The 27,426-nt window shown below is 43.4% G+C and overlaps 1 protein-coding gene across 1 annotated transcript in view; it reads left to right on the top strand.

The window, feature by feature from the left end:
- Positions 1-27,426, top strand: part of TMEM94 (transmembrane protein 94) — an 86,814-nt gene that overhangs the window by 38,094 nt on the left and 21,294 nt on the right. The window contains exons 3-16 of the mRNA XM_026654410.2: positions 5,625-5,744; positions 6,692-6,819; positions 7,479-7,615; positions 8,371-8,573; positions 10,660-10,811; positions 11,885-11,987; positions 12,332-12,418; positions 12,930-13,046; positions 18,218-18,274; positions 20,221-20,325; positions 21,291-21,455; positions 21,822-22,031; positions 24,546-24,861; positions 25,887-26,060. Coding sequence (XP_026510195.1) covers positions 5,625-5,744; positions 6,692-6,819; positions 7,479-7,615; positions 8,371-8,573; positions 10,660-10,811; positions 11,885-11,987; positions 12,332-12,418; positions 12,930-13,046; positions 18,218-18,274; positions 20,221-20,325; positions 21,291-21,455; positions 21,822-22,031; positions 24,546-24,861; positions 25,887-26,060 — 2,074 coding nt within the window. The remainder of the gene's footprint in view (positions 1-5,624; positions 5,745-6,691; positions 6,820-7,478; positions 7,616-8,370; positions 8,574-10,659; positions 10,812-11,884; positions 11,988-12,331; positions 12,419-12,929; positions 13,047-18,217; positions 18,275-20,220; positions 20,326-21,290; positions 21,456-21,821; positions 22,032-24,545; positions 24,862-25,886; positions 26,061-27,426) is intronic.

Here is a 27,426-nt window from a genome sequence, read left to right on the forward strand (position 1 = left end):
AAAACTCTTAGGAAATGATGAAACAAGAAAAATAAAAGACAAAACACTCTAGAGAATACATTGGCATTGGCAGAAGTAAAGCTGAACAAGAGAACTCGGATATTTAAGGCATATCCTAGAGACTAACCAGAAGGGATTTCTTGGGAGTCATTAGGAATGAACAGTAACTATATCAATGTTATAAAGAAAATAGTATAAAATTTGCTTTAGTTGGGGTGATCGGTAAAAGCTGTGTACTGTATTTTAAAACATAGAGGAAATAAAGGACAATAAGAGGGGAGTTGGTGGTGTGGGTAAGGGATGAAATCCCAAGAATGGAGCAGAAGAAAAGGGGAATGGGGTGGGGAGGAATCTTTAGAGGGTCTGTGTAAATCCTCCTTGTAACTCAAAATAATCAGGTGGTAATCTATCCCTAAGGGTGGGGAGTGAGGTCCCATAGGTGGAGAATGCACCTCCTTTGGATTGCAAGAGAAACAGCCCAAGTGTTCTTGGTGAGAGTACAGGGGTTTAGGGTTCAGCAAAGCATAGTCACTTGGAGACTGTTTTACCTGTTACATTGTTTTTATTTGTGGATTTAAAGTAAGGGGAATGCAAAAGAGGGGAGGGAACTGGGAAGGTGGGGGGAATTAATACAAGAAATAGATATGGAAGTGTACAAACCCAAACCAAGCCCTATTCAGGCACACAGATTTGAATGCAACATAATAAGAGACAATGACAACACAAGGGGTCATGCCATCAAACAGCTAAAAAAATCACAATAATTTCAATTGTTTAAATAAATTGAATAGTTACTCTCAATGGTTCTTTCTTTTAAAGTGACATGTTTGCATGTCAGAGGGCTACATCATGTAATTGAAAGGGAAAAAGCCCTGGTAGAACTTTAAAACCCCCGCTCAGATTATTTTACTTCAATATACTCATTTTCAGGAGGGACAGATTATGAGCATGAAAGATGTAATTGGTTTCAAGAGACATGTTTTGTTTCAGCTAAAGAAAAGAGGAATGGGCATAACATTTGATAAACACGTACCTTTTCAAGTTAAAGTTCAATGTAAGGAGAAGGAGGGATGTTATAGATTGTTGAAGGACACAGTTGCTGGGTAATTAATAATGATGGGCTCAGTGTATGCTCTCAACCAAAAGGACTTCTGTAAAACACTGCAACACTTTGGGGAAGGGGAAATTGTACTTGGAGGAGACTTCAATTGCACATCTATTCCTGACTGGGACAAATCTGATTTAAAAGACCAGGGGGATAGGGAAGCGGGAGCAGCATTGACTTCTTTGTGCCAACAGCTCAATTTGTCACCTTGATGGAGAGAATTGAACCCAGTGGAAAAAGATTACACATTTTATTCACACCCTCATCAGTTATATACTAGAATAGATGTAATGTTATTCTGTAAATCCTTAATGAAGCAGACACCATCTGTAGAAATTGGCAACATTACATGGTCAGATCATGCAACAGTAAAGTGATACTTGATAGCTGGGATGGGTCCCAGTGATCACTTTTTTGAGGGGTGGGGTGGGGAAGTGAGCTGCCTTTTTCTCCAAGAAAAAGATTGGGTTGCAGAAATTAAAAAGGACATTGTTCAGTACTTTCAGATAAATGATATTGACAACATAAAGAGAGGCTTTCTCTAGGAGGCAGGTAAAGCACTATTTTGGGGTCAGTTGATAAGCAGAGCCTCTCACCTGAAAAAAGAAAGGGCTCAAGAAAAAATAGAACTACAGCAGAAGATAAAAAGGTTGCAAGACATGCATAAAAACACAGGTTCAAAAACATCTATAACAATTAACTAAATATACGGGGAAAATTGAATATGTTGGTGACAGATGCCACTGAAAAAGCCCTGAGTATACAAAGCAGAAGTTTTCTGAAAAAGGAAATAAAAGTGATAGCTTAAAGGGATTCAAGAGCAATGTATTATTCCACCAGTTAGAACAATCAGCAAAAAGATAGTTACGCACCCTAATGGAAATGTGCTACTTTTGCTGCTGCTGCTTATAAAAATCTCTCTACCTCAGATACTCCAAATTCTGAAGTTACTTCCAGATTTTTTTTTTAATTAACAGACTTTCCAAAGATAAGCAAAATTTTTAAGACTCTTTAGAGAAAGAAATAACAGAAGAAGAAATCCTAGTGGCAATAGCAAGTATGGAAAGTGGTAAAACTCCAGGACCTGCTGGCTTTCCAGCTGAATTTTACAAGGTATTTAAGGAGGTATTAGTGGGTCGCTTGAGAGCTACCTTCAACACTATTCTGTTAGGGGAGGAACTTCTGCAACCTATGAAAAAAAGCTATTGTGGTTATTCTCCCTAAAGATGGAAAAGATCTCACCGTATGCATTTCCTATAGGCCCATATCACTGTTAAATCATGGCATAAAGATTCTAGCAAAAATACGAGCTAGCCGATTGCAGTCTATGCTCTCAGCTTATATAAACCCAGATCAAACTGAATTCATTAAGGATAGACAAATCTCAGACAGTATTAAGAGAGGACTTGGAATCATCCGCAATACCAAATAAAAAAAATCTGTTTCTTTTATTGTCACTAGACGCAGAGAAAGGAGATAGAATAGTGGGACTTTCTGTTTCAAGCCCTGCCCTATGTGGACTTTGTCCCTCAGTTCCCTAAATGGATAACTGCTCTTTACACCAGCCCAGAAGCAGCCGTTTGAGTTCATGGTGTTTGTTTGAATTACACAGAGGGACTAGGCAGGGATGTCCATTGTCTCCTTCATTTATTGCACTGGACATGGAACCTTTAATACAGAGGATAAGGAATAATGAATCCATCACAGGAATAAAACTTGCAGGGTCACATCAGAAAATAGTGTCATATGCAGATGATGGAATATTATTTTTATCTAAACCAATATTTCTCTCAAATTAGTTTCTGAAGAAATCTAGAACTTTGGGAAAGTGTCTGGATTTAAAGTAAATTATGCCAAATACTGAAATTCCAGAATCTGAAAAGTCTCTCCTCCAGAAAACATTTGGGTACAAACGGGCAACAAATTCTATAAGATACCTGGGAATTCAAATCTCAAACAACATAGGAAAGCTTCATGATTTAGTGTCAAACCACTACTTCAGGAAATGAACAAAGATCTGGGGTGCTGAGGGAAGTATTTAATTTCTTGGTGGGGAAGTATAGCTGCAGCCAAAATGAGCATTCTGCCAAGGATATCTTTCTTGTTTCCAGATTTTTCTGGGATTATCCCAGATAAAACCCTACGAGGAATATAGAGGATGTCAACATTTTTATGGAATAAGGAAAGACCAAGAGTGAGTGCAGATACTCTATACAGGCCCATTAAACAGGATGGATTAGCTGTTCCAAATATTCTGTGATACTACACCTCTACCTCAATATAACGCTGTCCTCGGGAGCCAAAAAATCTTACCGTGTTATAGGTGAAACTGCGTTATATCGAACTTGCTTTGCTCCGCCGGAGTGCACAGCCCCCGCGTTATGTCCGAATTCGTGTTATATCGGGTTGCGTTATATCGGGGTAGAGGTGTACTTAGCCAGCCAGCTCAAAGTAGTAGTGAATTTGGGGTGCTCTAACCCAACCAAACATGGGGTATTTATTAAACAAAATAATTGTGGCAGTAAGAATGTTGCTAAACTACCGTGGATTAATTAAAAAAAAAAATCTCATCCTCCAGAAATTTACGCACATCCTTTAGCAAAGGCTACTCTGTGTTTAGGATATAACTACACATAAGATAAGTTCCTTTCCCTTGCCAATCACACCCATTACAAATAATCCAGATCTTAACCCAAATTGTGAACAAGAGAGCTTCGAAGATTGGGAGAGCCATGGAATACACACGGTGGGCCAGCTATTCAGTAAAAAAAAAAACCCCAAAACATTTCTAACTTATTTAGAGATCAAAATTAACTTTAACTGGCCCACTCTCCCCTTGTACCAGTACTTTCAAGTGAGGCATTATGTTTCTCAACTTTCTAAGAAACCTGTTATACAGAAAGCTAATTTTCATAAAAGAGATGGCATCTGATCAATTAGGAAACAAAAATTATAACTAATTTATATCGATCTTTGCAGACAGCTTTTCTAACAAAAAAGTGTCTATGTATAACACTCTGGGAAAAGGAGGTGGATAGACAAATTACCCTAGAAGAATCTGGTTGGATCTAGAAAAAAGGACCAGCAACCTCAATCTGTAGCACAATAAAATAAAATTTCTTTAAGATACTGTTTCAAAGGTACCTCTCACCATTCAGGTTTTGTGTATGTATGTGTGTGTGTGTGTGTGTGTATATATATATATATATATATACACATACATACACATACATACACAGAGAGAGAGAGAATGGGGATAAATGTGGGGAAAAATAGTGGTGAAAGAGGAGATTTTATGCATAGGTGGACATGTCCAGTCGTTAGAGAGTATTGGGATGCAATCCGTAATCTAATATCACAAATTTGTATTACCAAATGATCCCTTGGTAATCCTTCTAGGGCAGAAATGGTCACACGAGGGGGAAAAGAAGAACTGATCTCTTATCTCCTAGTAGCTGCTCGGTTGTTGGTAGTCTCTCACTGGAAAAAGAAAAATAGCCCAACCATCGAGGAATGATTTTTTTTTTTAAAGGGAGATTATGGAAAAATTAACACATCAATTATGTACCCAGTAAAATAGAAAGAGGGCAGGTAGATACTTAGATATTTGGTTACCTTTTATTCAATGCTCAAAGTACATTCACCTGTAAAAAAAAAAAAAAAAAAAAAAAAAAAACCCAGCATACTTTTTTTTTTTTTTTTAAATATTAACATTTGATAGTGCTGGTCTGTTAAATGTGTATATAGAGATTTAACTTACGTAATTTAATAAAATCACTAGAAGCAACATATTATAGGCCTTGTAATGATGCTCACTCTGTAATATGGTAACATATTAAATAGAAAGATCTGATGACTATATTCCTTTATAATGTCTCTAAACAAAAGCTAACTGTTGTAGTGATTGTTTTGTTCCTGATATTTATATGGCAAGGATTTGTAAACTTGTTAAAAATTTTAAAAAATGAAACCTTAAAAGAAAAGCAATGTATCCTGCATCATTAAAATTTCAGCCTAACTGTCTATCTTGTGCTGCTTGTTTTTAGCTTTTGTCTCAAATTTGGGACTCAATAGATAGAGCTTATGACACTTGCACCTGATCTAGAATGGAGTGGTGACCTGAAGGGCTCCAGCTAGGAGATCAATTCATAATCTGCTCTTGGCAAATCACCTGGGATCCCTAACAGTGATATCAGTTTAAACCTCCCTCGCTTCTGGGAGTCGAGCATGCTCCCTTTGTAGCATTCCTAGTCTCTGCCAGCCAGAGACACTCTTGTCTTCTGGACCTCGTCTTTCAGTTCTTCTGCTGTGATGGAGCATTTAGCTGGCGTGTTCACCAATGTGTTTCTTGCCTGCGATCATCTTGGCTTTTTGTTCCAGCAGGCCAGTCTAAAGTTCATGGGAGGGTGAGAACATTGCAGATGATTCCAAGGCATTCGGGGACGTAGTGCTTGGCCAGCAGGAAAAAGCCAAGAAATATGATGGTGAAGCACTAAACAGACTGTTTTCTGCTCTCCAGGATGAGATGACCTCAAGTTTGGGCCTGACCACAAAGAAGGCCCTCACTATCCTGAGAGACCAGCTGTCAGCACTGCTGGAGGGGCATCAGAAGGAAAGGAAGAAGGTGATTTCCTGGAAGGTGAGGCAAAAAAAAAAAAAAAAAAGCCCACAGTAGATTCTGACCTTCCCTATCGGTCTCTCAAAACCCTAAAGTTTGGAAATTGGGAATTAGACCAGTTCCCCGTATGGATCGCACAAAGGACCTATGGTGCATCCCCAAGCTTTCCAAACCCTTGTTAAGCTAAAACTCTGAGTTAATTGAAGGTCAGTTACGTTAGGGTCTGCTTTTGTGGAGCTTCTAAGTTCCTTGGGGCTAATGCTAGGAGCTATTCAAGGTTATAGCTCCTTTGCAGCTGTGCAGTTGTGGAATTTAGGAGCTTAACTTCAACCCAGAGATTCTTCGGATCAGCAAAAGCTGAAACGCCTACCTAGTCAGCCTCCCGCCCCTTCCAGCATTAGGAAGGTGAATGTGTGCTGCCTTTTCCTTCTCCCTGTGCCCCTAAGAGCTTTGTAAATTTGGGGTTTACCTGTATTTGAAATATGATCTCTGTAGAGAGAGGCTCCAAAGTTGTCTCTCTCAGTGCACATAGGGAGTTGTTTAGAGCAGATGAGGCAATGAGGCTTAACACACTTTTCTGAGGCTTCAGCTACTGTTGGGGTGTCCTGTACATTTAAATACAAAGCTCTAGAGTCTTATTTGTAGTAATTCCATTTTAAAAATGTCTGTTCTCCCCTCTGGATCAGTGACAATGAGACATCCTGGCACAGCCGCCTTTGTATTGTGCCAGGGCATTGCAAGGCAGTGAGCATTCACCCAAGGCAGTCATCTGATCCACTGCTAGTGTGTTAGCACTCAGATAAACACTGACGTGGGAAGCTCTTGACTGTTTTGAGGGTTTTTGCAAACGATGTTCGCTCTCCAGTGGTTTTGTGAACTTCTACCGTCCCCCCATTATGTTATGCTTCTTAAAGGACTAGATCTGTGTTTAGCTGACACTGAGTCTCTCTGCTACTCTTGCTTTGTAGGAGGTGTGGAGGAGCAGTTTCCTGTACCATGGTAACCGTTGCTCCTGTTTCCATTGGCCGGGTGCATCTCTGATGCTGCTGGCAGTGCTGCTGCTGTTGTGCTGCTATGGGAGCCAGCCACACGGGAGGTGAGCAAAGCGTCCTTTGCTATTTGAGGGGGCGTGGGGGTAGTTTTATACTGTATCTGTAGTGCATATGGCTGTCTTAGCGTTGTGGTCGCTAATTCTTTTTAATCACTGGGCTCATTCATGCCCAGATCGTGTCCCCATCAGCTCCTTCCCCCAGTCTCTGACAAAGACTCGTTTTGGCAGCTCATTGATGCCGCTTCTCAACAATCCCATAATGGATCTGGTGGAGAGAATGAGGTTGCCTCCCTTCGGGAACTGTACAAGTTCCTTTTTGTAGAGTGGTACCAGACCCCCTGATGTCCTGGGGTGTGGGAATAGAGAGGGATAATCCTGAAACTGAACTGGGGGTTTGGGTGCCTCATGGAAGAGTGCAGAGAGCTGCCACTTGGACCTCATCATTCCCTGGCTGTATTTTATAAGGGTATCTCTGGATCAAAGCAGATCTTGTCGAACTTCTCCAGTGGAATTGTTCTAAAGACCAAGCATGGGCTTAATGCCTTTGCTTTTCTTTATGAATAATGTTAATACTTGAGTCAGTGGGATGAAAGAATAAAGGGGCAGGTAGGTGAGCATCTATATCTGTGCGCGGGGGAGCATATTCTGCTCCTTTACTCACATGCCTCTTCTGCTTCTTGGTTATTTCCTGTTGCCTTACAAAGCCAAGGTGCTGAGATTGTGAATGCCCTGGCACTCCTCCTCCTCCTCCTCCTGAACCTCTTCTTGATTGGACGACAAGAGAGGCTGAAGCGCAGAGAGGTTGAAAGGAGGCTCCGGACCATCATCGACAAGATAAACGGTGAGGTCTCTATGTGCCCTCTCCCATTTGGGTTGTCATGCACGCACTCACAACTTCCCCCTCTGTTGGATTTCTCTTCAAACCTCAGTGTCTCCATTACTTGTATTTAGATTACCTGTCTTGCTCCATCTCATACAGAGGCAGGCTGTTGAGAGCCATGCTTTCTGCACCACCCTCTTTAGATGTGATATGCTGAGCTGCGATAATGTCAAATGCTTTGTACCTTAACCTGGTAAGGCAAATGGCCATTATGTCTGTGTGCTGGAGTAAGTCAGACTCTGAGCATCTCATAAAAATATCTGCCTTCCAGCAAGCAATAAGAGAGGAGAACGTAGGGACAGCAGCACCCTTTCAGCAAGAGACGTGTGTGTGGGAACAGCTGTGAGTGAGCACCCTCCCAGTTTGGGCAGCAAGCCTGGGGGGAGCCTCTGCCTGGCAGAAGGTGGAGTAATTATTTTCAGCCTGGGGCCCTTTTGGACATTCTCTTGGCCTTTGTCTTGCATAGGTTCATCTCAGCATTACCTGGTGTTTGGTGTATGTTGCAAATTGGCTATGGGTAGCTGTCTGTACAGGATGGGGAAATATGAGGGACCTTCCCTCCCCCATGGGGGAATAAAGGAAATGGCAGGAGATCATAAGGACTGTGTGGGATTAGCATTGGAGGGATCATTCTGTGGAAGGTAAATACTTACGGGCTCACCAGCCCTTCTCCAGCAGGGCTCTTCCTCATTCTTTCCTGTTCTCTGTGCTTTCAGATACCCTGGAAGATGGCAAAGAGCCGAAGTGGCCAGACTCCATGTACCCCGACCTTCACATGCCTTTTGCCCCATCCTGGTCCCTCCACTGGGCCTACAGGGATGGTCATCTCGTAAACCTACCCGTCAGCCTGTTAGTAGAGGGAGACGTTATCGCTCTGAGACCGGGGCAGGAGTCTTTTGCTTCTCTGAGAGGGATTAAGGTAACTCACTTGTCTCCTTTCTGTGCCATGATAAAAGATTGTTTCCCAGGATGATCTTGTTGGTGACCAATTCCCAGAGAACACAGTATTCTCATTGTGTGTTTGATCTCTTCCTACCTTTGGAACACTCAAGAGCTTCACCTTGCACTTCATTTGTGCAGCTAAAAGTGCTTTATATAAACAGCTCTCCCACCAACCCCCAAATCCCAACAACTTAGTCACACAAATGATGCCAAAGCATAATGTTACTTATCTCCCACAGGACAGAAAAGGAGTGTATTGTGCTTCTGATCATAACTGTATTAAACCATCTGACTAGATAATTCAATAGGACACCTTCCCATTTTGAAACCGTGGGTGTTGCTTTTGTGCCAGAAGATGGGTTTTAGGCAGAAAGTCACTGTCACTAAAGATCTTAAATGAACCCATGTGCAAAATACTCCTCTCTGCTCCTTGCTGTGAATTCATTGCACTCACTTTGCAGACAGAACTCGCAACATGAACACGGTATTTCCGTATGGAACTCTAGTGTAGAATATGCCTTTCTGATAAAAGAAGGGGACTGTACCCTGCATTTCATATGGAGAAATAAAGGCTTATCTGCTCTCACCTTCCCCTTTCTGCTCTCTGATAATGTAAGGTTGTTGTATAGAATACATGGGGGGAAAGTGGATGAACTGCCTAAGAGGGCTGGAACTACAAGCTAAGGAAGAAATTGACTGAGAAAGATCAGGAGAAAATGTTTAGGTTCTCACTGCAGGACAGCAAGTGGTCTCTGATCTAGACTTATCTGTTAGAAAATCATGCTTGATCATGATGGTCCCTTCTGACCTTGAAGTCTGTGAGTCTATGCATATCTCCATCAGATTGCAGAATAATTTCAGGGAATCTTGGAAGATGGGGAGGGGCCAGTACTGGTGGGAATGTTACCTGGACAACATCTTAGCTCATGTGTGGCATAATTATTCACTGATCAGCTCTTATTTGGGAACAAACTATGAACAGCCTGCTGTTTCAGAAAACCCTTCCTTCATGGTGTTTGGATACTGAAGCTTGCCCTTTACAATGTAGCAAAACAAGCAGCAGGGCCTGGCTTTCCTCCTGGCTCTGAAAGCAGCTCTCATAGAATGGAAACTTGTGGGATGATTTGTTTAGCGAATGTACAGAGTTGGTGGTACAAACAGGAGCACTTGACAGAACAAAGAGAGCACTTAGATTCGAAAAATTTAAAGATGCCGGGGCAAAGAGATGAAGATAATAGTAATACTTTATGCTCTTCAGAAGCTCTTAGCCAAGGAGCTCACGTTGTTTTACAAATGTTAAAAGTTAAGCCTTACAAATTCCTGTGAAGCAGATAAAGGAATTACATGGATCATTTCTCTGCTTGTAATGCAACTACTTCTGGGCTGGAATGCAGCAGCTGTTCACAACACAGCAACACCAGTTTCGGACAAGAAATGAAAAAGAGTGCCACATTCACAAGCCACACATGGACAATTTATTATAGTTAATTCAGAGAAGTGGAACGCAATTACCAAAACTACAATTTGGCCAGGGCATCAGAAATAACATGCCTCTCTTACAAAAGCATGTAGGGATCTTTAATAGGTGCAAGTGGGCAGGATTTCATATTTTGTACTAGAGATGGGGGTGGGAGGAAATGTGTTGTGCAAGAAAGACATGGGAAAATTCAGCTTTTAAAGTTACTTTTGATGCTCTTCGTTGTCTAAGGTCACGTCTACACTGTGGGTGCTACAATCGCACAGCTGTGGCGCCTTAGTTATGTCACTAGCACCATAGTGTAGATGCTTTCCTGTGAAATGTGCATACATGCTACAGTTATGCTGGGGAGTAAGTGTTGCATTATGCAATAGGTGTTGCATTCTACTTCACATTCAGTTCAGCAACTTTGCAAATGAATTTTAAAGCATTGATAGTTTAAGCAGTGTAGGAAACTTGTGTCCTGTGTTGAACAGATTTCTGTGGTACTAAAACACCAATGCCTTTCAGGAGATTTCCATTGAGTTGTCTGATTGTGCAGCCTTTGGATCTTCTGCCTGTCTTTTCTTCTTTAATTTGATAACAGGATGATGAACACATTGTTCTGGAGCCAGGAGACTTGTTCCCCCCTTTCTCTCCTCCACCTTCCCCGAGGGGTGAAGTGAAGAAGGGACCTCAGAATCCTCAGCTGTATCGTCTCTTTCGTGTCCTAAAGACCCCAGTGATTGACAATGTCAGGTGTGCTAAATACTGCTTTCATGCTTGTACAGGCTGGCTTGGTTCTTGTTGCAGCCTTATATCAGAAGGGGTGGAGTTTTGCCAGTCCGGTACAGGGGGCTTCAGATAGATGATATTACCTCTTATCCATTATCTGGGAATACTAGAGTTATAAGACTCTCACTGGACTCCATCACTGGTTCTCAGCAGCTGCTAGGTCAGATGGATGCAGAAAGCCATATTCTCCAAACTGCTGGTTTAGCACCTCACCTGCAAACTGATTTGTGGTGGTGGCAAGGAGATCAGAGAATTTCTGCATTTGATAGCAAGCCCTTCACTTGGCCCCATTTTTATAGAGATCTGAGTTTCCTTTTTATTTTATTTTTTAAATATGTGTTTGCAACTCAGAGACCAAGGACAAGGCTAGCTGTCAACTCTCTAACCAGAGGCATCATCTCTGAATTATGGGCACAGAAGTTTGGATCTGCAGAGAATACTAACTTGCAGGGATAGTTGCTCTCCTTTTTAGGGTGGTGTAATTTTAAGTAAAATGCTAATTCTTGGATGAGCAAAGAAAGGAAGAGTGAGAGGGCTGCAGATAGCATGAGGCAGGTGTTTCATTGTTACTTGATCTGGTTCAGCAGGGGGGCAAAGCCCATTTTTAGAAACTGAGTGGGAAATATTCTCTTTCATATGACTATTGATCTTTTCGCTATGAGTGGGTGGGATTTTCTGCAAGTGCCATTTCTCCTTGAGATTTAATCAGTAACATCAGTGACCCTTCTGGTCAGCTAGAGATGTAGGTATCTGAATGTTCTCTGACCACACATGCAAATTGGGGTTTGAGAGCTGCGGTCAACCAGCTGAGGAGTCAAGGGGAGTTCATTATATTTACTCCGGTATCAAGTGCAAAGCGAATAGTATGCAATACCTGGCTTTGGGTCTCTGAAACAGTGATCCACTTCCCATCATGAAGCTATTCTGATCAAGATAAACTAAAAAGATTATAGTGGAGGAAGATGCAATGTTAGGGCCTTGGGACTGTTGGCTGTTGTAGCATGGGCTGGGGCTCCTAACTGGTCTTGATGTTTCAGGTGGTGTCTGGACATGGCTTTGTCACGTCCCGTGACAGCTCTGGATAACGAGAGGTTCACAGTGCAGTCAGTGATGCTGAAGTATGCCGTCCCTATTGTATTGGTAGGTCTGACTTTCAAGCCACTGCTGTTGATGACCAATCTTGTTCCAAAGTTGCCAGGCCAGGACCATCCCAGTAGAAGTTAAGAACCTGTGGGCTTTCATGGGAAGTTCCAGCTAGTCACTAACCCTATATTCAATTTGGGTAGCTCAGAGAAGGTGCTGAACAGTCAGTATGTAGGTGTAGCAATGAGATGGAGGAGGTTGGGGCGGGGAGGTTTGGTAATGCAGTAACAAACCAGCTTTGACCTCCAGGATTTTCCAGGGCTTGCAGTGTTAAGGGGAGTGGAGACTCTCTCATTCCAACTGGTGGCTTGCTGAGGGTATTTCCTCTGTTTAACTAACAGGCTGGCTTCCTGATCACCAATGCTGTGCGCTTCATTTTCTCGGCTCCTGGAATTGCTTCCTGGCGGTACACTCTTCTTCAGCTGCAGGTAAAGGAGTCTCTTGTGCCCACCCCATACCCTCCTAACCAACGCGTACACTGCAGCTAATTTCCTTTTAACACAAACCTCCCACGCCTTCTCAGAGTTGCTTCTCTCCCTGTGCATGCTGAGGTCAGGTGAAGCACTCAGTTGAACAGTAAGCAGAACAGCAGCTGTATCCCTAGTGTTCCCATCACGATGGGGTTTAATCTATTTGCCCTGGATTTTTTCTTTTTAATATTAAGGTTTAATGCCAAATCCATTGTGAAAACTGACTGCAAGTGGGGGTAAACTGCTGACTGCCTCTTTTATGGCAAATCCCCATGGATTGTGGGTGTCTTTCCCTCAGGGCTCCTCAGTGTGTTGCACTACTTTCGGTCTTTGCAAACTGCATCCTTTGCTCCTGACATTGCCCCGTGTCTGTCCCTGTGCTGTGGTGAAGAGGAAGTCATGTGACTGGCCTCAGTTCTAGCTTCATCGCTGTGCCGACTCTAGTTGGTGACCTATGGTGGTTTTTCAGGTGAATGGCGTGCTGCCCATCCTTCCACTGCTCTTTCCTGTCCTGTGGGTTCTTGCTACAGCTTGTGGAGAAGCCAAAGTCCTGGCCCAGATGAGCATGGCCTCGTCCACCTCACTGGTAGGTATTTCCCATGTCAGGTCATTGTGTGCGGAGGGAGGGGCAGAGAAGGTGATGGACTCTGTGAGAGGAACGCAGGGGGCAGTCTGTTAATCAGGTGAATCCACAGAATCTTAAAAATTACAGTTGGGTGACCTCTGTTGGGTCATGTCTAGCCCATCTCCCTGGGGAGCAATAGCATTGTTCCCAACAGTATGTTCCCAGTTCTCTCTCCAGCCCAGTTTCAGGTGGCCCAAGCTCTTCTCTTGGAGTTTATTCCACAGTCAAATAGATCCATTTAAGACAGGTTCTGTGGGCCAACTGATGGACAATTGAACCCTATAGTGGGAGTCTAAACTGAGACAAATGAGATGCAATAGCCAGAACAAAGGAACCTTTAGTAAATGTGAGTGGCTGGGTGTTATGATGTCCTCTTTTAACTGCTGTTATTCCCCATGGGGTCTGGGAGCTGCCACTTGAACTGCTGGGGGTTGGATTACAGGGATGCTCCCTGCAATGGAATAGGGACTAAGGAGGTGAGGATTATTTCCCATAAGGGCAGATAGGGGTTAGCATTTTTTCTTGGAGAGGCTGGTGGGGTTCTGATCCTGAGCTTTCTGAGATATAAGCTGATCATTCAATGGATGTTGGAAACCTCCCCACCCACCTGCTCCCGATGTGGTTTTAGCCAGGTGCACTATGGTGTGCTTATCTGCTTCTCAAACATCTGTTATGAAGTTTCTGCCTTTGGCACAATTGCTCAGACTACCTCCTTGTCCAATGTCCTCCCTGGGACTCAATGTCTCCATACTCTCCTGGTGCCTAGTCTTCTCCCTACAGGATATGCAGAACTTACACTGAAGTCAGTGGAAGTCACCTGTATCCTGTGCTGGCGTAGAATGAGGCAGATACTGCATCCGTTGCATCCAAATGCTCCCTCACCATCTCCTTTTAGTGGTTTCCCCTCTGCGTGCTCACTGTCAGCATCACTCAGCTTCTGTCCTTGGTTCTTTGGCACGGTGAAATAGAAGCTCCTTGTCTTCCCTTCTTCATTGCTGTTGGCACCTCCATCCTATCACCCAAGCTCATGCCTTGGGTGTGTCCTTTTCTGTCTCCTGTCTCTTCTTCCCAGTTCACCAAATCCTGCCAGGTCTTTCTCCATGACATCTCAAATATGATCCTTCCTCCATGTCCCTACAGTCACAAAGCTTGTTCAGGTCTTCGTCACTCTGGTCTTGACTAGGGCAGCCTCTTCTTTGGCCTCACCATTCCTACCTTTCTTCCCTCTACTCCGTTCAGAATAAAGCAGTTAAGACCCTCTTCCTCTCTGTCAGCTGGACCATGTAACTCTGTTTTCTTTCCCCTTCCCATCAAGTTCAAGCTAATAGATGTTAAGGCCAGAAGGGACCATTGTGGTCATCTTCTAATATGACCTCCTGCATAAGACAGGACATAGGATTGTCCTTTATTAATTCTGGCTTCAAGTCACATAGATGTGGTTGAAGTAGAACATACATGTGGATGTTTTTCTAAAAGGTAATTTAAAAAATGCTAGTGGAGAATCCACCAGAAATTTTGGCGTGTTGTTCCAATAGTTATTTACCCTTAGTGTTGTTTTGTTTTGTTTTGTTTTTAAAAGGTGTCTTGTTTCTAGTTCAGATTTGCCTAGCCTCACCTTTGGGCGATTGGATCTTGTTACACCTTTGCTAAATGGAACATTCAAATTTCTGTTCCACATGTAGGTACTTATAGACTGTGATCAAGTTACTCCTCTTTGATAAGCTAAATACAGTTCTTTGAGTCTTTAACTATAAGGGCTGTTTTCTTGGTTCTTCTCTAAACCCTCTCCAACTTTTAACATCCTTCTTGAATTGTTGACACCAGATTTGGAGACAATATTCCAGCAGCGGTTGCACCAGAACCAAATACAGGGTAATATAACCTCCCTGCTCCTACTCCGTTTTCCCTGTTGATGCATTCAAGGATTGCATTGGCCCTTTTGGCTACAGTGTCACACTGGGAGCTCATGTTCAGTTGGTTGTCCAGCATGACGTCCAAGTCTTTTTCAGAGTCACTGCTTCTCAGGCTAGAGTCCCCCAGCCTGTAAGTATGGCCTGTGTTCTTTGTTCCTAGATGTATGATTTTACATTTGGTCATATAGGGATGCATATTGTTTGCTTGTGCCCAGTTTACCAAGTGATCCAGAGTGCTCTGTATCAGTGATCTGTCCTCTTCATTATTTAGCACTCCCCAATCTTTGTGTCATTGACCAACTTTATCACTAATTACTTCATTTACTTCCAGGTCATTGATAAAAATATTAAATAGCATAGGGCCAAGAACCAATCCCTGTGGGACCCCACTGGAAATACCCACTCAATGATAATTCCCTGGTTACAGTTACATTTTGAGACCTTTCAGTTAGACAGTTTTTAATCCATTTAATGTGTGCCCGTATTGGTTCTAGTTCCTTAATAAAAATGTTGTGCTGTACCAAGTCAGATGCCTTACAGAAGTCTAAATATATTAAATCAATACTATTATATTTAGCAACCAAACTTGTAATCTCGTCAAAAAAGTATATCAAGTTAGACAGGGTCTGTTTTCCATAAACCCTTGTTGATAGCATTAATTATATTACCCTCATAATTCTTTATTAATCCAGACCTATAACACCCTGTCACAGAATGGCCTGCCTGGAGCAGCCTCCTGCGGCATGACAGGCACACCTGCCTCAATTTCCCTTTTCAGAGTCTCCAGTAAATCCACTTCAGGCTCTTTTGCTTAAATAATGCCCCTCCTTGGAGCCAGTTTATTACCAAAACACAGTTAATTGCTTCCCAACAAACAGTCCATTTCCAACATCCATTGTATATAGTCCTTAAAACCCCACTCTTCCCAGTGGGAACTCCCACAGCCTCTCTGCTGGGAGATCATTGTTATCAGGGGAACATCCTTCTCTCCCTCTCATGGTTCCTCTGAGTCCAGCCCTGGAAATGTCATTAAGTAGGCTCCTCTTTTGCTTTCCTGCCTGCAGCCCTCCGCAGCACTTGGCTCTGTCTCTCTGATAGACATCAAGCAACTCCTGCTGCTGCTCTCCTGCCTTCAGCCTTCTCTCAGGAGCCACAGTTAGTTTTTTGGCTCTGGCAGCTCTCACCTCCTGCCCTTTTCCTTTGCTCCACTGGTCTGTGCTCTCAGATTCCCCTGACTCGCCATGTCTCTCTCCCCTGGTCCTTTATAGCCCCCAGGTGCTGCCGCCACCCTCTTAATTGGCCAAATGAGAGCACCTGCTCTGGCAGAGGGGTGCTGGACCTACTTCATTTACCCTGTGACACAGCCTTTCTATTATTTTGCTCAAGATTGAAGTGAGGCTGAGAGGCCTATTATTACTTGGGTCATCCCCATTTACCGTTTTTAAATACACCTCTACCCCGATATAATGCTGTCCTTGGGAGCCAAAAAATCTTACTGCGTTATAGGTGAAACCGCGTTATACCGAACTTGCTTTGATCCGCTGGAGTGCGCAGCCCCGCCCCCCCGGAGCACTGCTTTACCGTGTTATATCCGAATTCGTGTTATATCGGGTCTTGTTATATCGGAGTAGAGGTGTATTGGCACAACATTAGCCTTCTAGTTCTGGAATTTCCCGTGTCCCAAGACTTAGTGAAAATCAACATTAGTGGTCCAGAGAGTTCCTTGGCCAGCTCTTTTAAAATTCTTGGCTGCAAGTTATCTGGAACTGCTGATTAAAAGATGTCAGGCTTTGATAGCTGCTGTTTAACATCCTCTTTACTTAATATTGGAATGGAAAGCATTGCATCATTATCACATGATATGAATACATCATCTGTCTTGTTCCCAGAAATATGTATTGAACACTTCTTCTTTATCTTCATTATTGTTGACAATTCTACCATTCCCATTGTCATGGTTCCTTTTGTTCTTGATATGCTTAACTCAAAAAAACCCCAAACCCTGTTCCTTGTTGACTGTAACTCTGTTGGCTATAGATTTCTTCATGTGTCCTTTTCATTTCCTTATCAACTTTTTCTACATTTTCTAGCTTCTAAGTTTTATTCATTGCTGTCAGTTTCCTCTTTTTTCCATCTGTTATGTATTGTTTTTATTTTTTATTGTTGCTTTCACTTCTCTTCTAAGCTAGGCTGGTTTTCTAACCAGTGTACCTTTGTTTCTTGATTGTGGCCTTTTGAGTATTTATTAAAATGTTCTTAAACACTTCCCAATGATCACTCACATTTCTCTATGTAAATTTTCTCCCAGCTGTTTGGCTCATGTGTGTTGTTTAAGTTTGTGAAATTGGCCCAAGTGGAAGTATTACTGATGGGGACTTTATTCTATTTACACTTGCAACCACTATTTTTTTTAGTTTTGTGAGTTGTTCCTCTTTCTGTCAAGATGAGAATCCCCCTCATTGGATGCAAGACATTGAGTTGTGAAATCGTCATCTATAATTTTCCCTCCCCTTCCAAGCTCTGTATGATTCCACCCCGCCTACATCTCTGATTTCATTTCCTATCCTATAGCCCCTTTCATTCTGCCTTCTTCCTCTGTGTCCCTGATGTTACAGCTGCCCACCTTTGAAATCCCTTCTTAAAGATCCCTGCTTTCACCCAGTCCAGATCAGTTCAAACACTGCCTCCCTCTGCCTCAAAATACCAGCCTAAGAAAGAACTGCCTCCTGGTGCATCTAACTGGTCTAATCTGTCTCTTTAGTCTGTAAGCTTTTCAGGGCAAGGACCATGTATTCATCCATGTCCTGTACAGCACCAAGCATGGTGCTTATGCTTAACAGATAAATAATAATGTGGACTACTGGAGGACAGGTTACTGGATTTGATGGACCATTGGTCTCTTCTGGTATGGCAGTAGAGAGTAGGGCCCCTCCCTTCATCTCCCAGAAGGAACACTATCAGAGAGGTTCTCTGGTTCTCCACTTGTAAGATAACTCCCTTCTCTTCATGTGCCAATATATATTTATGCCTGTATCTGTAATTTTCACTCCATGCATCTGAAGAAGTGGGTTTTTTACCCACGAAAGCTTATGCCCAAATAAATCTGTTAGTCTTTAAGGTGCCACCGTACTCCTCGTTGCTTTTATTCAGAGAGGGATGCGTCTCATGTACCATTTCTGAGCACACTGATAGTAACTGGTCTCTTTTCTCTTGCTACAGCTGGCTAAGTTTTCAGAGGACACACTCAGCAGCTACACAGAGATGGTATCTTCTCAGGTACTGTTGTTACTATTTTTTACAAGTCTTCCATTCTCTTTCTACTTCACTGCGAGCTCGATAAGATCCTTCCCTTTCTCCCTCTGTGTTCTCCTGCTAGTCCCTAAACCTTCACTGCTGGTGACAGAGGCCTGCTGGCATTCTTTATTTGCTGCTTTATTTTGCTCTGCTTGCAGGTTGGATGTCTTTCCCACACACCTTCTCATGTAGAAATTGCTCTACTGGCCAGGGTTGAGCTAAATGTGACAGGTGGTCCAGCTTGTACCCTTCAGGTTGCCATGAATTAGAATTTTGCTGAGGTTTTGAAACCAAGCTTTCCTGTCTTGGAGAAAGCTTCTGTTTCAAGTCCTGGTCGCTGTTACTCCACAGGTGGAATAACTGATCAAGAAATATGAGTACATAGCAGGAGGCTGGGGCAGAATTTAGCTTATCTTAAAAAACAAACAACCCTCATCCAATCAAAACTAGTGAACAGGGAGATGGGGAGTAGCAGCAAGACTGGAGCCCTGGCAGAGGCGAAATATGAAGAGAGGAGAGTGAGTCATTTGGGATGAAAGCCTGATCCTGCTTCACCAGATTCTTAATAAGCTTGTGTACATTACTAACGCTTCCCAAACCAGAGCAAGCAAACTTTCAAAGGAACTGTCTGGATCCAGCCCCTCTGCAAATTATATCACCCAGATCAAACAGGAGGATTACTGTCTTGCCTAATCTGGTGTTAGGATTTCCATTTCCCTGGGGAAGCAGAGGGATTCCCAAGGCTAATTAGAAAATCCCAGATGTCACCAGGCTCAGTCTCTCCCCTTGCCACTGCTAGCTCCCACTCATATCGCTCTCGCTGAACATTTTCTTACCTCCCTATGCCAGTTCATCCTTCAGCTGAGCTGTGCATTTCAGTACTTGAGCAGTTAAAAAGTAGTGACTTGAGGTCATCTCCCTGGCTGCATGGATCTGTTCCCTTTTTCTGCTTCTGTGCGAAGACCTTGGATGTAAGAAAGTGTCTGGATTAAACATGGCCTTTTCTTTTTGTTTTAAATTAAATATTGTTCTGCATTTCTGACTACAGCTATGGTGAGATTTTATCTGTCTAGGTTTGTACATGGCCCCTATCAACATAGTATCTGAGCACTGGAGGAGTTCAAGCACGGGAGAAGTGATGCAAAGTAGTAGCAATCCAGAAATGCATATAAAGCTTGCAGCTCAACATCAAAATGCAGACCCAGTTCAGCTGGGAACAAGAAACACACAGCTCTGAGGCTGGGACTGGATCCCAGATTTACAGAGATGAGCCCATATGTGTTAGCCTTCTGTCATCCAGCCTCTGTTTGGGATAGTGCTCCTGTGGGAGACTAAGGGTGTCTGTGACAGCAGCACGATTAGTTTGTAATATTTTCCCTCATGCAAATCTTCCTTTAGTTGTTCATAGATTTGATTTTTAGTTAAATTGGATGGGGAGGTAATGGTTCTAGCAGGAGATAGAACCCAGACTCCTGACTCCCTGGGCTACCTTGGGTAAGTCATTGCACCTCAGTTGTCCCATCTGGAAATGGGTTTAATAGGCATGTGGTGGGGCACTGAAATCCTTTCATCCAAGGATCTGAGCATATTGTTTAGGAAAAGGTGCTGCCTCTTGGAATCTAAGTTAACTGAGGTGAAACCTCTTCAAAAGTCTCACCTATGTTTTCTGGAAAGACTGTGATGGCCCCACCAGAGTCCCGGTTCAAAGAACATACTTGCTGTTTGCATTCAGCAGGGGGAGTGCCCTTGCCCTCGAAAACCTCAACCTACTCACACTTAAAGTCCTGTCACCCGGCAATGGATTGTTTCACAGGGTCTCTTTGACTCAAACCTATAAGCATGTTTGTTAACTTCACACACCCCTCCTCCCCCTTCCTCACCCAGGCTCTCCCCAGCGAATTGTCACCTGTGATCTGCTTCTCTGACAGGAAATGATACGTTGTATCTGGAGCCACTTTCTGTGTGTTTTAAAAGGCAAGTCTCCAACACTCAGCTTCACCTCCAGCTTACTTCACAGCCTGGGATCCGTCACTGTGAGTATCACTAGGTTATCACAAGGAAGACACCTAAACGGGACCTTGCTCTCTTCAATCACAGTGAAAATCCCCTAAGAAACAGTGCTGTAGGTGCTCCATTCACAGCGTTCTGAGTAAAGGTCTTGTGGGGTTTCTAGTCTTCTGGGTTTGCAGGGGCTTTATAACCTCTATTGTAAAGTGCTTTGAGGTCTAATGATGAAAAGCGCTATATAAGAGCTATACATCTATATAATAAGATTCCAGGATTTTCAATCGGAAGCCTAGAATGTCTGCAGAGTCAGTGTGAAGCAATGGAAACTGCTGTGTGTATGGCTAAGAGCTCTTTTTGTTTAGAATATCGCCATGTTCTATTATTGCTGGGATTCGACATCTCTTCCCATCCAATTTTTATGCTCTCACCCATTTTCCACTTTTTTACACTCTGTGAATTACACCCCTACGACAGCACAGGCGTTAGCCTGATTATAACTGTCTTTGAACCAAATGGGCACCTATCCTCCCAGGAGCACACTTCTAGTAAAGACAGTGGTTTAGAGGACATTCAGTGTGGTCTGGTAGCTTAAATCCTGGCCATACTCTGGTTCTATTCCTAGCTCTGCCAATGACATTAAAAAAAAACTCTTGATCTCCCTGGGCCTTGGTGTACCAGTCTGTATTGTACCTATTTTACTTGCCTCCTGCACATGGATTTCATGGTTAGTTTTAATATTTCCTAAAATGAAACCTGCATTAAGTGATCATTAATCCAAATGGAACCAAGTTGTGCTCAGCACACCTGGGCGTGCTTTCAGAATGCACTCTCAAGACAGGAGGTTGCTTAACAAGGGACTTTTGTCCAACTTTATATCTGAAAACCCACCCGAGCCTTCTGCTGTTTGTTTCTGTGAATATATATTTTAAACATTAACTCATTGGGTGTTTGTATTTTGGGGGGTGTTGCGGGATGTCTTGGGGTGTTTTAGGTGCTTTGCTGTGTAGACAAGCAGGGGATTCTATCCTGGCCAAATCCCAGTCCAGAGACTGTTCTGTTCTTCAGTGGGAAGGTGGAAGCCCCTCACGATAGCCATGAAGACCTGACGGATGAACTCTCCACGCGCTCCTTCTGCCACCCAGAGATGGATGAGGAGGTGAGGGATAGGTCATCAACAAAGTGATGCTTTGCTTTCAGCCTGGCGTGGCTGGCAGCCTTAGCACTACCTGCCAGGCAACTTGATTCAGTTCATGATCTGGCAGGGCTTGCCGTGGTGTAGAAAAGCAGGTGTTGGGCTCCTGGAGCAGAGGGTCGTTGCTTGAATGATTAAGGAATGGTGAGGACCAGCTCCTCCAAAAAGCATCCTGTCCAGTCCTCTTCAGTAGAGGCCAGAGGCTGCCCCACCCCCTCTACCCAAATCCATCCCAGGGTAGAACAGGCCTGGCATCATGCAAATCAGTAGTGGGGATTTCCCATTCCATCCCATAAATGCCTCATCACTTCACCTCCTTGCTCTCTCTAGCCCCATGAGAGGGATGCTCTGCTCTCTGGTCCCATGATGGATATGGTCCACATTGCCAATGAACAGGAGAGGAACGACTGGTCTAGTGACACTCCAAAATCTTCTGACGTCCATGTCCACAGAAAGCCAAACAATAGAAGCAAGCATCCATCGGGGTCCAATGTGAGCTTCAGCAAAGACACGGAGGGTGGTGAGGAGGAGGCAACCCAGGTAAGGTATGCAAAAGTGGATGCAGTCAGCCTCTCACTGAGCTGTAGGACAGGCTGTATCAAGTGGAGAAAGAACCCTGCCCACCCCCTGATTTGCGTTAGAGGATGGCGAAATCTAGCAGATTTGTATGAGTTAAGTAAGGAAAGGAGCAGCTGAATCTCATTGTACTCTGTGCCTTTTGCTGGCCTTGTGGATGGGAAGATGGCCCTCCAGCCAAAATAACATTATATTCAGGAGTGCTTGGCAGAGACACTCTACACAGCAAGTTACAGCCAGCACCGTAATCCTATTAGCTCCCACACCTTTGGATTTCTCCTCTTTCTGTGGGGTAAGGGAGCTGTTCATTTAAAGGGGCCCTCTTCAAAGTCTGAGGATTTAGTTAGTAGTACTGATGGCTGTAGAGGAGAGAACAGGTTGTGAGGAGCCTCCTCTTCAGCATCCCAGTGATTCTAGCTCTCTGCTAGCCTAGCTGCTGGTTTGGGTCAGATCTCTGGCACACATGCCTGTGTGGTACATGAGAACGGCCATACTGAGTCCAGCCATCTAGCCCAGTATCTTCCAATAGTGGCTGGTGCCAGGTGCTTCAGAGGGAATGAACAGAACAGGGCAATTGATCAAGTGATCCATCCCCTGTCATCCAGTCCCAACTTCTAGCAGTCAGAGGCTTAGGGAAACCCAGAGCATGGGGTTGCATCCCCTAATAGCCATTGATGGACCTGCCCTCCATGAACTTATCTACTTCGTTTTTTAACCCAGTTATACGTTTGCCTTTGCAACATCCCCTGACAACAAGTTCCACAGGCTGACTGTGTGTTGTATGAAAAAGTATTTCCTTATATTTGTGTTAAACCTGCTACCTATTAATTTCATTGGGTTGACCCCTGGTTTGTGTGTGTTATGTGAAGGGGTAAATAACACTTCTCTATTCACTTTCTCTGCATCATTTATGATTTAGACTAATAGACTAATATCCTTGGTCTGCATCCCAGAGAACCGGTCAAATGATGAAGACGGTTTTTTAAACACATGGTTCAAATTTGATTTGCTACTGCTTTTCATTATTCATGAATATTTGATCACCAAGCAGTCAAGAAATATACATAAATACTGAAACTGACAAAGAATTCTATTAGCAAGGCATTATTCCGTAGTCTTCTATGAAAAATGTTAGTTACTCAGTCAGGGACCAGAACCTAAACCATGTAACAGGTGACCAGTTTTGACCTTGAATACCGAATATCAGTAATGGATACTTTACCTATAGCATGCCAAGTGTTCATTTGTGGTAGATGTAGAATAATTCCACATATAGGGCCTATGTGCTATGATAATACAAATAAATAATAATAATGAATAGGTTCACAAAACCAGCACTAGAATGTGAATAATTCATGAAGTCAAAAACAAAGAAACCCAAGGTCAAATTAACCAAGTTTTGTTTTCATTAAATACTAATTGACTGGTAATACTGGCCACTCATATGTACTGATTGTGCTCTGTTATTCTGAATTTACGTCACTGTAGCTCCAGGGATTTCAGTGGCATTACTCCTGACCTATCCCAGTGTAAGCGAGGGGAGAGTTGGGCATAATATCTTCTAGTGACAGATTATGACCCTAAGGGTATGTCTACACTGGAATAAAAGACTCACCCCGGCCCGTGTCACCTGACTGGTAATGGGCTTGGTGCTTAAGCAGGGCTCACAAAGATGTGCTTTTTGCTGGGGCAAATGTCTGTGTGTCTGTCTAGTGTTGCCTGCTTCAGTTGCTGAATTGTAAGGGGAAGCAATCAGGGAAGAATCTCACTTCATTCCCCTTGCACATCCTTCAGCATGGGCTGCATGTCCTTTTTCAGAGAAGAAAAGCGTTCTCTTTACTGAAGGCCCTTTCCCCCTGGGAAGGGTTGGTTCTTTTAAAGACAGAACTAAAGGAGGTACCTGTTGCTAGAGTCTATGATGAGGACTCTCACATGTATTCTTGTGCATTTATGGGATGTTACACACCACCTTCTTCTCAGGAGACTTCATCCCCATCCCTCAAACTTCTGTCATCTTAAGATCAATCCTACAGTTCTTTCCCTGGTTATCTTCTGAGTTTGTTCATACTCCCACTTATGGCAATGGTAAAACTCCCACAGATTGCAGTGTGGGAAGGATCAGGAACTTACTATTTGTTTTTCTAAATGCGTTACTAGAAAGTAGTTTAATCTCCCTGGAAGAGCCCCCGGACCCTTTACAGTAGTCACTCCCTCGTCGCATACTCATTCATTTTCCTCCCTTAGAATTTGGACCATTTAAAAAACATTGTTTTTACTCCTCTGGAGAATCTCAGATTGTGGAACTAGGGAAGCTGCTATTTTTGATAAGTGGAGGAAGCAACGGCCTGTTAATCTTCCCTGTTATATCTGGGATTCTCTCTTCTGCTAAGGGATACTAAACTTGGGATGGGAATTGGAGCCTCTCTAGCAACGACGTTCCATTATAACTAATCAGGATTTTCTTGCATGTCTTATCAGGCTGGCGGTGACACTGAGGGACTGGCCTGTGAGGCTGAAGACTTTGTGTGTGACTACCACCTCAAAATGCTCAGCCTGTCCCAGGACCAGCAGAACCCCTCCTGTATCCAGTTTGACGACTCCAACTGGCAGATGCACCTAACCTCCCTGAAGCCTCTGGGCTTGAATGTGCTGCTCAACCTCTGCAATGCCAGTGTGACAGAGCGCCTATGCCGCTTCTCTGACCACCTCTGCAACATTGCCCTCCAGGAGACCCACAGTGCTGTGCTGCCTGTCCATGTGCCCTGGGGGCTCTGTGAGTTTGCCAGGCTAATAGGTAAGGAAGAACCAAACAAGGAGACAGCTGAGAAATGGGAGCAAACTTTCATGGTAGTCTTACTGAGCCAGCTGAATACTAGGAGAGTACCAGAATGGTACCCCTTTGTTAGTTGGAAAGCTGGAGTGCAGATCTGACTCTGATCTTCTCTCTTTGGGTCAATGCTCAGAGGTTTGACATCAGACTTGTTGCCAGTGTCATTGGAGAGTTCACCGCTGACAGGTTGAGACACGATGCTACAGTCATTGAGTGACATTCATGGCTAAGCGTTTTTCCAGCCAACACAGGCTAAATTTTGTAAAGTTCTAGTTCAAATCCTTCAGTGTTACAGACAGCAGCAGTGCTGATGAAGAAGCTTTTTGCCCCACAGTGGATAAAGAATGACCAATAAGAATGGACGAATTGCTCTTCTGGTATCTTTGTCAGTGTTACTGTTTAGGCTTCTGTGTATTACAGAGAAACTGGTAATGGTTAGCCGTAAATAATATGTAGCACTTCACATCTTCAGTACTTCATAATCCGCATCCCACCCTTGTGAGGTAGATAAGTATCAATGTCCCCATTTAAGAGTGAGGCACAGGAGAGTTAAATGACTTGTCCAAGGTCACGCAAGGAATCAGTGGCAGAGCCAGGATTAACATTTAGTGTTTCTGACCTCTTGTCCCATGCTTGTTCTTCTGGATTGCTCTGCTTCTCTTAAATGAATCAGGAGTGCTAAGGACTCCACTAATAATATCATCCAGCTCTTATATAGCACATCTCATCAGTAGATCTCAAAGCGTTTTAGTGTACGCACATAGTGAGAACGCAGGCAAGTCAGCTAGGTAAGTCTAACCTCTGTTGCCTGGCTGTTAGCACACACTGGGGCTACAGAATGTCACTGGCTTGGTTTCTGGTGGATGCTGCTGCTGGGAAGGTATCAGAATGACAGCAGCTAGCGGGCGGGGTGGAGCAGCAAAGTGAGATCTCCTCCATTTTGCTTTGGGTTGTGTTTAATCTTTCTCCCCTTTACATTCATGTTTCAGGTTTCACACCCGGAGCCAAAGAGCTTTTCAAGCAGGAGAACCACTTGGCTCTCTACCGCCTGCCGACTGACGAGATGGTGAAGGAGACAGTACTGGGAAAACTCTCTTCCATCACCAAGAGGAGACCGCCTTTGAGTCACATGATCAGCCTTTTTGTTAAGGACACCACCACCAGTAAGGCTGCTTCCCTTCTCTCAGGTGTAGGTGTTGGATATAGTAGGGGAGGGAAATGGAGTCTTTTGCGAGTCTCAAAAACAATCTAGGAATTGCCAGAGTAGAATAGACCAAGACTCCATCTAGACTGATATCCTGTGTCTGCCTGCAGCCAATACCAACTGCTAAAGAGGAAGCTGTAAATTTCTTGGTAATGCACCTCACTGTGCAGTGCTATAACATGTTGGGAGGAATTTCTTCCTGACCCCAGTGTGTGACCAGCTCTTGCCCAGAAGCATGAGGATTGTGAATAACCTTTGTAATTTGATTCTGGCTAATGTTATATCCAACGTATTAATGATCTTGTGTGTCTGTGTCCTGGAAAAGCAGAACAAGAAGAGTTTCTTGATTGTCTATGTACAGACTTTGTTGTTCCAGCTAAATCAATACTATACAGAGTTGAAAGTCCCTGGGAGTAAACCATATCCTTCTGTCCAGCAGTTAATCTTAAACCTTGACCTGGGAAGATTTTTTTATATCTGTTCCAGTTGCTGCCATCTTGTCTTTATAGGAAAGGCTTTGAAATGTATTGTTCAGAGTTGACTGCTGGGATTCTCAATATAGGGAAACACTTTTAATCTTGCATCATTCTAACTTCATTTCCTAATTTTGAAAAGTTTTTTTCCCTAGAGGGTTCAGACTTGTGTGTGTGTATGACCGTAATAATACTGTCTAGAGTGAACTGTAAGAAGAATTTTAACAGTGAGCGTAATTAACCATTGGAATAATTTACTTAAAGATGTGGTTGGTTGATCATCACTTGAAGCCTTTAAATCAAGGTTGTGTGGCTGTCTAAAATTGTGCTCTAGGTCAACCAGAAGTTATGAGCTTGGTGCAGGAATTACTGGGTGAAATTCTCTGGATTGTGTTATGCAGGGGGTCAGACCAGATCATAATGGCCCCTTTTGGCTTTAAAAATCTTGTATGGATTCAAAGATTCATTCTACCATAACGAGATCTCTGTAAGGAAACCAAATATGGACAGGTAGTAATTTCTGTACCCTTAGCAGAAATGGTACATAACCCATCTCTAGGTTCTCTTGTCTCGTTTAGTGAAATAATGTCCCTGTTAATCTGACATTTTTCACCCCCAATCCACAGTAACTGGAGGTGAGTTAAGGATTCACATGCTCCTGGAGTGAAATGACCCAATGGCCTGTACTGCCTCCATCTTCCCTTGTTGTAGTTAAAATCTTAATTTTCCATAGTCTTATTTTGATTACCGCACCAGTGCTGGAGGCTGGGGTTACTGTTAGGAATCTCTTGTTTAGGAAGAGTTTTAACACAAGCCCATATCCAATGCAAAGAGTGATCTGGCTCACTTGAG

Source organism: Terrapene carolina, unplaced genomic scaffold (assembly GCF_002925995.2).
Source record: "Terrapene carolina triunguis isolate 2854851 unplaced genomic scaffold, T_m_triunguis-2.0 Scaffold192, whole genome shotgun sequence".
In the NCBI taxonomy this organism is placed as follows: Eukaryota; Metazoa; Chordata; order Testudines; family Emydidae; genus Terrapene; species Terrapene triunguis.